A 12,219-nucleotide genomic window follows, 5' to 3' on the forward strand; every position below is an offset into this window, starting at 1 on the left:
CCCACACTCCCTGCAGAACTTTAAAATCATGAAATAAGTTTAATTCACGTTGCTGTTATGCGAAAAATTATGATCATCACCGGCAAAGTGCTATCTTGCCTGCCTGATCCACGTTAAACGCCCCTCCTCGCCAAGACAGAGAAAGTTAGCCACGGAGAGAGGAAGGAAGGTGTGGAGATGGCGGACTCCAGTGGCTCAGTGAAAGGAGGCAACAAAAAAGGACATAGTATCTCCAGAGAGGGTTTGGTTCTTGTCAGGGAGTGTTCAGCAGAAGAGCAACGCCCCAGCCACCCATCGCTTTCTGCTGTTCTTCCCCTAAGTCGCTTTCCTGCATTGGTGCCCAGCAGTGCAACATAAACGCCAAGGCTGGGACCTCGCCGCACATTTGCCTGACTGAACGAAATTCGCACTCATTTGCACAAGTGTGTGGGCGAGCGAACGAAGTGAGAGGAAAAGGCGAGTCGAAGCTTTGCAAAATGTATCGCTAACTGTGGCCTCGGGTTGCTGCTGCCCTGAGCCGCTCAATACTGCAACTGGTTTTTATTATTGCAGTTTTCGCCCTTACTAACCCAGCGGCAATTAGTTAAGGGTGATAGGTAGTGTGTTGAGGTAATAAAGCACGCGTTCATTCATGCATATTTATCTCCTCCACCACAGGAAAGAGAAGAGAGAGGAGAAAGTTGAAAAGTCTGTGTGTGTGTGTGTGTGTGTAAGAAGAAGGGCAAGACGTGTTTCTCTGTATTACTTATGAGTTTCGTGGATAAGAGGCATGGTTCTATACTTAAAAGTCAAATAGTAACGTTCTGAAAGCACTTGAAGGTCCCAGACGAGAGTACGGTAACAGCAGTAATAAACTAACATATCAGGCTACGTGAAATCGATAATAGATAGCGAATATTGACCTAACCCGTATATTACAACCAAGACTGCACTATAAAAAAAAATAATTGAGCTCCATCAGATAAGTTAATCCTTGTGGAAGATGATAAATTAACCTGGGGACATAACAGAGAGAAACAGTAACACAAAATTTTAATCTTATATCGCCATTATCTCCACACTTACAGACCTTCACTTCATCTCACATCTCACATCTCTCATCCTTACATAAGAAAAGAAAACCTTACCCCCACCTTGATAAGCCTATTCAGCGGGGCCTTCATAGCAACTCGGGGCCTCTAGCACTCCCAGGCCTCTTATGTAATGGTGCACATCCCCCTCCTCCTCCTCCTCTCTCTTCTCCTTCCCTTCACCCTCCCTCGGTCTCCTTCCTCCACGGCCCGCACACTCCCCCTCCTTCCTTCACACGCCCCATCCTTCCTCAAGACTCCCCTGCCAATCCTTTCCAGTCCTTCCTTCACATGTTCCTCTCCTAATTCCAGTCTTTCCTCCACACGCTCATCTCTTTCCACTTCTTCCTCCACATGTCCCTCTCCTTCCACTTCTTCCTTTACACGCTCCTTTCCTTCCGGCTTCCAGTCCTCAATTCCTCCACACGCCCCTCGATCTCCCACAGTCCCAGTCTTCCCTCGATCCACACGCCCATTCCACTCCTTCCTCCACATGCCCCTCTCCTTCCACTCCTTCGATGGATCCTTCACATGCTCCTCTCCTTCTAGCCCTTCACACGCCCCTCGATCTCTGAGTCCTTCCTCGATCCACACGGCCATTCCACTCCTTCCTCCACATGCCCCTCTCCTACCACTCCTTCGATCGATCCTTCACATGCTCCTCTCCTTCTAGCCCTTCACACGCCCCTCGATCTCTCAGTCCTTCCTCGATCCACACGGCCATTCCACTCCTTCCTCCACATGCTCCCCTCCTTCCACTCCTTCCTTCACATACGCGCTCCTATATAGCTCTCCTTCCACACGCCCCTCTCTCCCTCCCTTCTCTTTATTCATATTGCCCATCTACCTAACTATATACGTATCTGCCTATATCTATTTGTCTTTATTTCTTTCATTCATCATTATATCTCTCTGGCTAAGCATCAAGGAGTGGGCGTGGCCTTCACTTCGAGATCTTAGCTGCATCATGGCTAGCTATGTCCCCCAACCTCTATCTTCTCCCCGTCCCACTTTTGTCCCTCTTCCCTCTCGATCCCCTCCCCTGTTCCTCTCTGCTCTCCCTCTTCCCTCCTTAGATCCTCTCTACTCTCCCTCTCCCCTGTCCCTCTCCTCACATGACCCTCTCTACTCTCCTCCCTCTCCCTCTTCCCTCTCCTGTTCCTCTCTACTCTCCCTCTTCCCTCCCGTGACCCTCTCTCCTCCCTCTTCCCTTTCCTCCTCTCCTTCTCCCCTGCTACATCCCTTCTCTCCCCTCTCCCTGTGTCCCATCTGCCCTCCCTCTGTGGGCAAATATTCTCCCTATCAAGGCTTGTCACAACGTTGGGAGATAGAGGAAGATTAAAACAGTTAAATTACACCTTTGGACACGGCTAGAGAAGGTCTGTAAAAGTGAAGAGATTGCACATTCTGGCCCTTTCATGTTATCTGGTGGAGTATTATCAGTCTGTCTTACATTTCAGAGGTGGTAGTGGTGGTGGTGACAATTAAGACATAAAACACTATTAGGCTTCCTTTGAGACAGAACAAGAGGAGGAGGATACAGAGAAGCCATATATTTGCCTGTTCTTCACCATGAATCGCAAAATATTACATCAGGGAATGGTGTCTTCGGCCAGGCTGTGGAGGAAGGTAACTATATAATTATAACTGTAAGAAAATATAACACAGGGTAACTATGATAAGGATAACAAGGTGACTAAAAACTCTTGCATATACAGTGTCAGGGGAATATGGAGGAGAAGTGCGCCATATGGTTATTTCAAGGATTCTCGGGTGTGATATCTAGACCTCTTGTTTCATACTTAGAACCAGACTCAGAGAACTGTAGGCCTACCATGGTCATACTTCCTTCCTTCCGTCCATAATAAAGTAGGATTAGTTAGGGGTATATGCTTTTTTTATGTGTGTTTCACCTATGGCACCAGTAAGCCTTCTTAATTCGTGGGGCCTGGTATTTTTTTCTTCTTTGCCACAGCCCATTATGGCACAGGCAAGTGTTTTATAGTGGTGCCATCTTACTCGTTTTGTTTAATTAATTTAAGAACACACACCTTAATTATGAGTCCTAAAAATGTGATGCTCATAATATAAAAAACATTAAATTGCATGGGAGACAGAGAGTAAGCTTTTTTAGTGGGGTCTGTTTATTTATTTTTTTGTCCACAGCCCATTATGGCTCAGGAAAGTGTTTTATAGTGGCGCCATCTTGCTTGTTTTGTGTAATTAATTTAAGAACACACACCTTATGAGTCCGAAAAATGTAATGCTCATATAAAACCACTATTGCAGGGGAGACAGAGAGTGACAGCCGTGACATCAGTGGCTCCCCAGCCCTCTGCCCCTCCCCACCTAGCAGCCCCCCAGCCCCATCCCTTCACCACCACCACCACGCCCCAGCAGACCACTCGCCCCACACCCACACCAGCCCAAGCCCACAGCGAGCCCACAGGTAACAAAACATCACTGTGGTAGTACAGATAAGGATGCAGAGAGGGTAAAATGCATCCCTGTACCTTTACCAACTGTAACCTAATGTTCTTATACCTGTAACCTCTGTCACCAGCCTCCCGCATCTCAAAAAATACTCTCATCCATTTGTTGCCTAATCACAATCTTTCCTCTGCCAAGAAATAACTATCACTAAGCACAGGATGATGCAAAGTGGACTCAACATCTTGGCTTAACCTAACCTAACCTAACCTAACCTAACCTAACCTAAAATGCCAGGTATCAGGGTGGCCGAGGCAGGGAAGGAGGTGCTGGAGGTGACGTTTGCTGATGGTAGCCACAGTGCCTTCCCTTACTGCTGGCTGAGGGACAACTGCCAGTGCCACGAGTGCTTTGACCATGATGCCCTGTGCCGCAAGCTGACCCTGGAGGACTGGCAGCATGATGACAGCCCCACCAGTGTCCAGGTGAAACGTTTATTTATTAATTTATTTTTACAGGAAAGTAGGCAGATCAGTCAAGGGGGTAATGAGGAAATTAAAAAAATGTTGCTGGTGCTGCTGTAATACTGGCATGTAGACTACCACATAAACAAAAAGAGAAAAGATATGGACCCTTTAATAAGAAGATATGAACAGAGAAAGAGAGTAGGTCAAAAAGATATGAACAAGAGGCGAAGAAGATAAGAAAGCGAAGAAACAGAACCAGAAACAGACAACATTTTATCTAGACACTAAAGATGAAGACAGATAAAGTAATGGACTGACAACCAGGTGCATCCCTCTCCCTCCTTCTCCTTCCTTCACCCTCCCTCTCCTTCCTTCACACACACCTCTCCAAGCCAAGAAATAAGCGTAAAGGAACAGTATACAATGAAAGCACCTTTACCACTATCACTAAACCAGAGAATATAATCATACCATCACAAACTCCGTACCACTGAAGAGCCAGAAAACACCATCACATACCATGATATAACCTGAACCACTGATTACACCTAACTGCCCCCTATATCCATCACGGACTGACTTCACACTGAAATAACTTGACCCACTGACCTCACCATATTGCCCCATAGATCCATGATTGCCCGACTTCACACTGATTTGACCTGACCCACGAACTCACTACACTGCTCCCTAGTTCCATCATCGACTTGAGTGACCCTTAACATACACACCATTTTCTATTTCTCGTTCTCTCTCCTTTCAGCACATACTTCTAAATTCCTTTTTTTCTACACATCTATTATGCCATGCCTCTCCTGTACACTGTAAATACCTATACATACACATCCTAATCAACATAACATTTCACCTTGTATATAGAAAAACATCTAACTACCGCTCTTGTATGAACCTCCTCTAATTTCTTCCCTTCTACAGGTGGAGGAGGACGGGGGTGGCGTGGGGCTGCAGTGGATCAGTGGGCACAGTAGTCGTTACGAGGCCCAGTGGCTGCAGCAACACGCCTTTACCGCCGCCGCCCGGGACGCACAGAGGAGCTTCCTGGCCCTGAGGAAGGTTGGCACGTTTCCCGCCCCCCAGCTGGGACACGATAGTCATTATAGGTACTGGGGCCATTCTTTTTAGTTTGTACTGGGAAAGAAGAAAGGAGAACAAGAAATGAGTTGCAGGGGGAAAATGACCTTGTGTTTGCTGTTCTGAGGGTCACTTTTCCCTTGCAAATTGTATCTTGTTTTTCATGGGATGTGTAGTCTGCCTTTCCCAGTACAATCTAGAAAAAAATGTCTCTGTTCCTTATGCCCCCTCTCCTCCATACACCTCATATGACACTTGATATTGGCGTAACAGACCATATACAGCTCATACTACACTGAGGTATCATACTATCACCTAATCTTGCATGTTATTTAACCCGTCCGCTGCGACTGGCATGGATTTTGCCTTCACTGGTAGCCTGGTAACATACACTCCCACGTCTTTCTCTGCCTCTGTGGTGGATAGTGGAGTGTTTCCTATGTGATATTGTTATGCTGGATATCCCGTCCTAAGATGCATGACTTTACATTTTTCTTCATTGAATTGTAGCAGCCACTTTTTGTTCCATTCCTGTAGCTTGGTGATGTCTTCTTGTAGGAAATCTGCAGTCAAGTGGTTAAAAGCACAGACTCAGAAGCCAAAATATATCATTCACCGTAAATATAGCTAAGGTTATGGGTGTTCCTGTAATAGCTGAACCCTCATTACATGTTAGCAGTCATGGTGATGTCTAAGAGCAAGTACGGTGTCATGATAGCTTAGAATTTTATAATGCTAAATATTTGTAGTTGGTAATAAGTTTGTAACAAGTTATGTAGTGAGTGTAGTGGATTTGTAGTAAGTTTTAAGCACATTTTTGGTCTTTTAAGTAAATCTCTTGACTGCCCATTTCTGATTGACTATGTAAGTGCATTGCCGAGAGAGCATTTTAGTTTTCTTTTTGCTTTTTCCCCTGAGATATTTTCCCTACTGTAAAAAAAGCATACTTCCAGCTTGTCTCCCTTCTTCCTCTTCCTCTGCAGTCCTTCTGAGTACTAAAATTTTGCAGTTAGTCTTTAAGTATGTAATTAAAAGCTTATATTCTGGGTAAATATTATACTGTAAATGAACTCGTACACTAAAGAGGAACAGCAAAGATACAGCATATGCCCTTAACCCAGTAGCATTGACGGGCCAAATTTGAGGCTCTACCGTGTACCAGCGACGGGCCAAATTTTTGCCATGATATAAACCGCCCAAAATAGACGATGCATAAACTGATCACAAATGCGTTGATATATATTATGAAATGATTTGCGTGAGTGATGATTTTTTCTCATTTTTCTCGCTTAGAGGGACCTTTAAGAAACATGATCCCCGCAGCTACCAGGTTAACTTTATCTTTACTTTTCACTAATCAGTTCACACATCGCAGGAACTTTGGAGCACCGAGCTGGAGCTGCCGAGGCTTGACTACGAGGCCGTGATGCACCAGGACACGGCGATGCTGGACTTCCTGGTGACGCTGGAACGCAAAGGTGTGGTGGTGCTGACCAAGGCGCCGCGGGAACCAGGCACCGTGTTCTCCATCATCAACAACATCGGTTACGTGAAGCCCACACACTACGGGTATGTCACAGGTGTTGGGGGGACAGGTGAGGTGGTACAGGGGACAGGTGTAGGGGGCAAGTGAGGTAGGCAGGTGTGTAGTTAGGTGGCTGTGAGGAGGTGTGAGGGGGCAGGTGTGGTGGTGCAAGGGACAGGTGTAGGGGGCAAGTGAGGCAGGCAGATGTGCAGTGGTGTGGCTGTGAGGAGGTGTGAGGGGGCAGGTGAGGTGGTGCAAGGGACAGGTGTAGGGGGCAAGTGAGGTAGGCAGATGTGCAGTGGTGTGGCTGTGAGGTGGTGCAAGGGACAGGTGTAGGGGGCAAGTGAGGTAGGCAGATGTGCAGTGGTGTGGCTGTGAGGTGTTGCAGGGGACAGATGTGCAGTGACAGGTGTGGGAGGAAGGTGTGCAGTGGTGTGGGGTTGAGGGGAGGCAGTGAAGGCATAAAACAACAAACAGGGTGAACTAAATGCCACTTAATTCACCCCAAAACAGGATGAAGTAGCTATAACATGACTCACCAAGGATGTTAATATGTCTGTGTGTGCCGGCAGAGTCCACTACCCCATCCGCAGCAAGGTCAGCGCCAGCAGCCTCGCCTACACGGACCAGCGACTCGGGATGCACAACGACCTCCCTTACTTCAACTACGTTCCCGGGGTGAGTTTTCCGTGTCATTTCCACACCTATCTTTCTATCTCTCACAATAATGTTTAGTTTTCATTAGCTATATGTTGGTCTTACTGTACCTCTACCTTCCACTATGTTCATACTCGCTGTTCCTATAAAAGATAAAAGTAAAGAGTAGCCAAAAGAAAGGTCAATTTCGGGCCATTTTTCTTCCCTCCCCATCCTTCCCCTTCACCCATGCCCTCCTCCTCCTCCCGACAGATCATCTTCCTGCACTGCATCACCCAGTTCGAGGGGGAGGGCGGGGAGAACGACCTGTCCGACGGGTTCCAGGTGGCCCGGTACTTGAAGGAGCACCACCCCGGGGAGTACCGCATCCTCACCGACACCCCCGTCTACTTCTGGGACAAGGGCACGGCGCAGGTGAAGGAGGAGACCACTGAGTACCATAAGATTATCAACTTACCCATCCTTGTGTAAGTGGATTGGTGGTCTTTACTCTGGTAGCACTCAACTTATCTGTGTTCTTTTTTTTTATTTATTTATTTTTTTTTTTTACAACTAAGGAGACAGCTCAAGGGCACAAAAAAAGGAAACAATAATAAAAAAAGCTCGCTACGCGCTGCTCCTAAAAAAAAGAGCCAAAAGAGGTGTCTGAAAGAGAGGTCAATTTCAGGATGCTTCCACCCCTTCTTCATTAATAGTCCATCTTCTTCCATTCTTGGGGGTGGACTTGCAATGATCCTCCTCCATCTTCCTCAATCCAGTGCTAATCCTTCCTCTGTTTCTTGTTGCACTGTTCCTCACCATGTTCTCCTCGGTCTTCCTCCGCCTTTCACATCAGCTATTTCCAAAAGCCATATACGACATCAGTCAGGTTCTAATGAGTGTTTCCTTAGGTTCATGGTAAAGGAGAAGGATCAAACTACCACCAGGGTCATAAAACTACTACCCCTGAAGATGCCCAAGACTCCTATGAAAGCCTTGTCATATATGTGTACTTGGAAGCTGAAAGACTGAAGAATATGACCTTTAGTACAAGTGATCAGCCTTCCCATATCATTGAGAGCTATGTAGCCTATAAGGTATTTGCTATCTAGGTCAGAAAGGTTCATAAAGCCTGATAAGCCAATAATACATTCATAGGAAAAGTCTCCTGATTGCAGCTTATAAAATGTCTTTCCAAGCAGGGCCATTACTAAATATTTCATCACCCAAGCACATATTTAACAAGGCTTTCGTAGGAGTTTCGGGCATTTCCAGGAGTAGTTTTATGACCCTGGTGGTAGTTTGACCCTTCTTCTGTACCATGAACCTAAAGAAACACTCATCAGAACCTGGTTGATGTCCTCTTTGACCTTTAGAAACAGTTGATGTGAGAAGCGAAAGGGTCTGAAAATACCGACCAAGTGTACAGTTTTATATTACAGGAAGGAGGAAGAGTAGATGAGGGTCACACCAACACTTGCCACACACCTAATCGACAGCATTCAACACAGATCAGTAACTTTTTTTCTTCTTCGTTCTCAGGGAGGACCGGGTGAGTGGCGCTGTGGTACGGGTCAACAACTCCCAGCTGAGGAACTCCTACCTGGACCTGTCGCCACACCTGGTCACGCGCTGGTATGCCGCCCTCAGGCTCTTCAACCAGACCGTCGACCAGCACTCCATCAGGAACAAGCTCAAGAGTGGTGAGTGCCTCTTCCTTTCCTTAACCCGTCCGCTGCGATTGGCACGGATTGCACCTTCACTGGTAGCATGGTAACATAAACTCCCAGGTCTTTCTCTGCCTCTGTAGTGGATAGTGGAGTGTTTCCCATGTGGTATTGGTGTGCTGGATATCCCCTCCCATGATGCAGGACTTTACATTTTTCTTCATTGAATTGTAGCAACCACTTTTTGTTCCATTCCTGTAGCCTGGTGATGTCTTCTTGCAGGAAATCTGCAGTCAAGGGGTTAAGTAATACTCTCATGCACCAACTGAACTTAACTGTGATGCCCCAACTTTACCTTTACATATTAATTGTGTATCTCTGTTTTGTCTGCTGTGCTCATTCACATTCATTAGATGGCTGTGCTTTAGACCAGTCAGTTAAGCAGCCAATCAATCTACATCTGTTTACCTAGCTATCTGTCTATTTATATATCTTTCACCCAATAAGTCAGTCAGTTAGTCAATTAGTCAGTCACTCAATCATTTAGTCAGTTAATCCCTCAACCCCTCAATCAGTCAATAAGTCAGTCATCCAATCAGTCAGTCAGCCAATCACTCATACATTCAGTCAGTCAGTCAGTCAACCAGTCACTTATACAGTCATTCACTCAGTCAGTCAGTCAATCACTCATACAGTCATTCACTCAGTCAGTCACTCAATCACTCATACATTCACTCAGTCAGTCAGTCAACCAGTCACTCCCACACAGGCGAGATGCTGGTCATGGACAATACTAGGCTGCTGCACGGACGGACTGCCTACAATGGAGCCCTTGGGGAGCGCTACATGGACCAGGCCTACCTTGATTGGGACGGGGCACTCTCCAGGCGCAGGGTCCTTCAGGAGAGGCTGGGCGTCACCTTGGAGTAGGGTAAGCAGAAGGAGAAGTAAGAGGTGGAGATGGAGAAATGATAAAGGAATGAGGATATGGAAGAGGAGGAGAACCAGAGGGAGAAGGAGGTGGTGGAGAGAGGAAAAGGGATTAGGGTATTTACATGGTTTTGCTCTTTCCCAGGTACACCATTGCATTTCATCTTGTAATATTTGATCTGATCGGTCTAAGAGCCATAGTCTGTTAACTTAAGTCCGACCCAAGCTGACAACATAAACCTAAGCGTGTTTGCAAGCTGAGTGCTGATTGGCTACTGTTATGGCTTCCAAGTTTTCTTTAACCTCTGTTTGTGTTTATCTCACACAGCACTTTCCGCTAATCTGCACTGTGCTTACAAACACGCTTAGGGTTATGTTGTCAGCTTGGGTCAGACTTAAGTGAACAGACTATAGTGTATTGTTTTCTAAGGTCTGTAGGCCAGCTGAACGTTTTTGCAAGGAAGATACCTGAGACAGACATATCTTTTTCCACCCAGGGGCATGACAGTGAGAAGGGGTATCTTTTTTTTTTAACCCCAAAATTGATTTCATGCCCATTCCTACCAACCACTTGCATTTCTTTCTTTCCAGTTGCCTGTGATGCATGCTCTGCTGTGGCTGTTTGTTGTAACCGTGCCTGAAGTGATGTGAAGATGTCATGTGCCCACAACTCCCCACCCAAAGCTTCACAGCGAGGCTGATGTGGGTGCTGCCTGAAAAAGAGAACAAGAATTATGAGGAGACAAGGAAAATAATTTAGATAAGAAGGAAGGAATTGAAGAGGAGGAAGAAAGATATGGGTGTGTTACTGTAGGGGGTCAATACTTGTTTTAGAGTCCCCAACAGTAAAGTGCTTCTGGTGCCTTGAAATCACTCTTAAATCCACTATCTCTTGTGTGTAGGCTGTGTTTTATCCTGGAGAAGAGTTGGGTTATGCTAAAGCAATATTAATGGCTGTGTGACTAGGAGGGCAATGTTTCTTTTAGTTTTCCCTTCAGTTAAGTGTTTCTGGTGCCTTGGAATCACTCCCAAATCCACTACCTCTTGTGTGTAGGCTGTGTTTTATCCTGGAGAAGAACTGGATTATACTAAAGCAATATTAATGGCTGTGTGACTGTAGGAGGGCAATGTTTCTTTTAGTTTTCCCTTCAGTTAAGTGTTTCTGGTGCCTTGAAATCACTCTGAAGACACTCTCTTGTGTTTAACCCGGTAGCAGCGACGGGCCAAATTTGTGGCTTTACCGTGTACCAATGACGGGCCAAATTTTTGCCATGATATAAACCCCCAAAAATAGATGATGCATAAGCTGATCACAAATTTGTTGATATGCATTATGAAATGGTTTGTGTGAGAGATGATTTTTTGTCATTTTTCTCGCTTAGAGGGGCCTTTAAGAAACAGGATCCCCGCAGGTATATACTGGGTTAAGCATGTAGACTCAGTTACCCACCCAGTCAGTCAGTCATTCAGTCACACACTCAGAATAAGGAGGTTGTATTAATAGTATAAAACCAAGTTAGCCAATATATATCAGTTAGTCTTAAGCATGTGGATGAGTTGCATTACTTTCAACAGTTTATACATGGTTTTATATTTAATGGTGATAATTAAGGAGGGTACCAGGAGAGAATATAAGGTGTGATGTGTTGTTAATTGATTGACCCTATGTATACTGAATGTACTCTGTAATTATGGCAAATATACACAGTTATTATTAGAGATATTGACTTTATTCCCCAGTTGAAATTAAAGTATAGATAGGGAAGAATATTACTGTGTATTGGAAGAGAAAATAAAAGGGTTTGAAGGGAAGGTATATATAGGCCAGTGTTCAATCTTCATGCTCTTCTTCTCCTTTTTCTTTTTTTTCTTCCTCCTCTTCTTCTTCATGCTCTTCTTTCTTCTCCCATTACTTTTTTCTTCCTCCTCTTTTTCTTCTTCATTCTCTTCTTTCTACTTTTCTTTCTTCTTTATCTTCATCCTCTTCTTTTTCTTCCTTTTCTTCTCCTCCTTGTTCTCCTTCTTTTCTTCTTCCTCTTCCTCATTACTATTATTATCATTATTACTACTATTAGTATCTCCTTTAGGCTCCGAGTCCCTGTCTTTAGGCTCGCCGCCCTGTAAACAAACCTCCACGTGACGTTTGAAAGCCGTTGGTCATGTGGTTCAGTGCATTGGTCTCTGGTGATTCGTTGCCCCGCTGCCTTCACGTGATGTAAGTGTTGCTTCCTTTCGCAGTAGTCAGTCAGTCAGTCAAGTACAGTGTTCGTAAGGAGACTGCCAACTCGTGTTATTTTGATATGAGTGCTAACAGGAAATAGAGCTCTTTTTTTTGCCACTCTACTTTTGTCTATTATATGGGGGCGGTGAGTAGCGGGCTTTTTTTCTTCTACATTCTTTTT

The 12,219-nt window shown here is 45.3% G+C and overlaps 1 protein-coding gene across 1 annotated transcript; it reads left to right on the forward strand.

The window, feature by feature from the left end:
• The first annotated feature begins 1,267 nt into the window (after positions 1-1,267).
• LOC127007881 (gamma-butyrobetaine dioxygenase-like) lies at positions 1,268-11,536 on the forward strand. The gene is made up of 11 exons (XM_050879326.1): positions 1,268-2,449; positions 2,531-2,699; positions 3,360-3,519; positions 3,798-3,985; positions 4,904-5,041; positions 6,435-6,628; positions 7,157-7,262; positions 7,494-7,708; positions 8,763-8,923; positions 9,657-9,818; positions 10,409-11,536. Exons 2-10 carry the CDS (start codon positions 2,643-2,645, stop codon positions 9,815-9,817), a joined length of 1,380 nt encoding a protein of 459 aa, XP_050735283.1. The 5' UTR covers positions 1,268-2,449; positions 2,531-2,642; the 3' UTR covers position 9,818; positions 10,409-11,536.
• The last annotated feature ends 683 nt before the right edge of the window (positions 11,537-12,219 follow it).

The sequence above is a fragment of the Eriocheir sinensis genome, chromosome 36, assembly GCF_024679095.1.
Source record: "Eriocheir sinensis breed Jianghai 21 chromosome 36, ASM2467909v1, whole genome shotgun sequence".
Taxonomy (NCBI): Eukaryota; Metazoa; Arthropoda; class Malacostraca; order Decapoda; family Varunidae; genus Eriocheir; species Eriocheir sinensis.

Excerpts from the sequence above, each read along its gene's own strand:
- LOC127007881 (XM_050879326.1), top strand. The coding sequence starts at position 2,643 with ATGAATCGCAAAATATTACATCAGGGAATGGTGTCTTCGGCCAGGCTG. Across the intron at positions 2,700-3,359 it reads CGGCCAGGCTGTGGAGGAAG|GGGAGACAGAGAGTGACAGC; the intron begins GTAACTATATAA and ends CCACTATTGCAG. Across the intron at positions 3,520-3,797 it reads AGCCCACAGCGAGCCCACAG|GTATCAGGGTGGCCGAGGCA; the intron begins GTAACAAAACAT and ends CTAAAATGCCAG.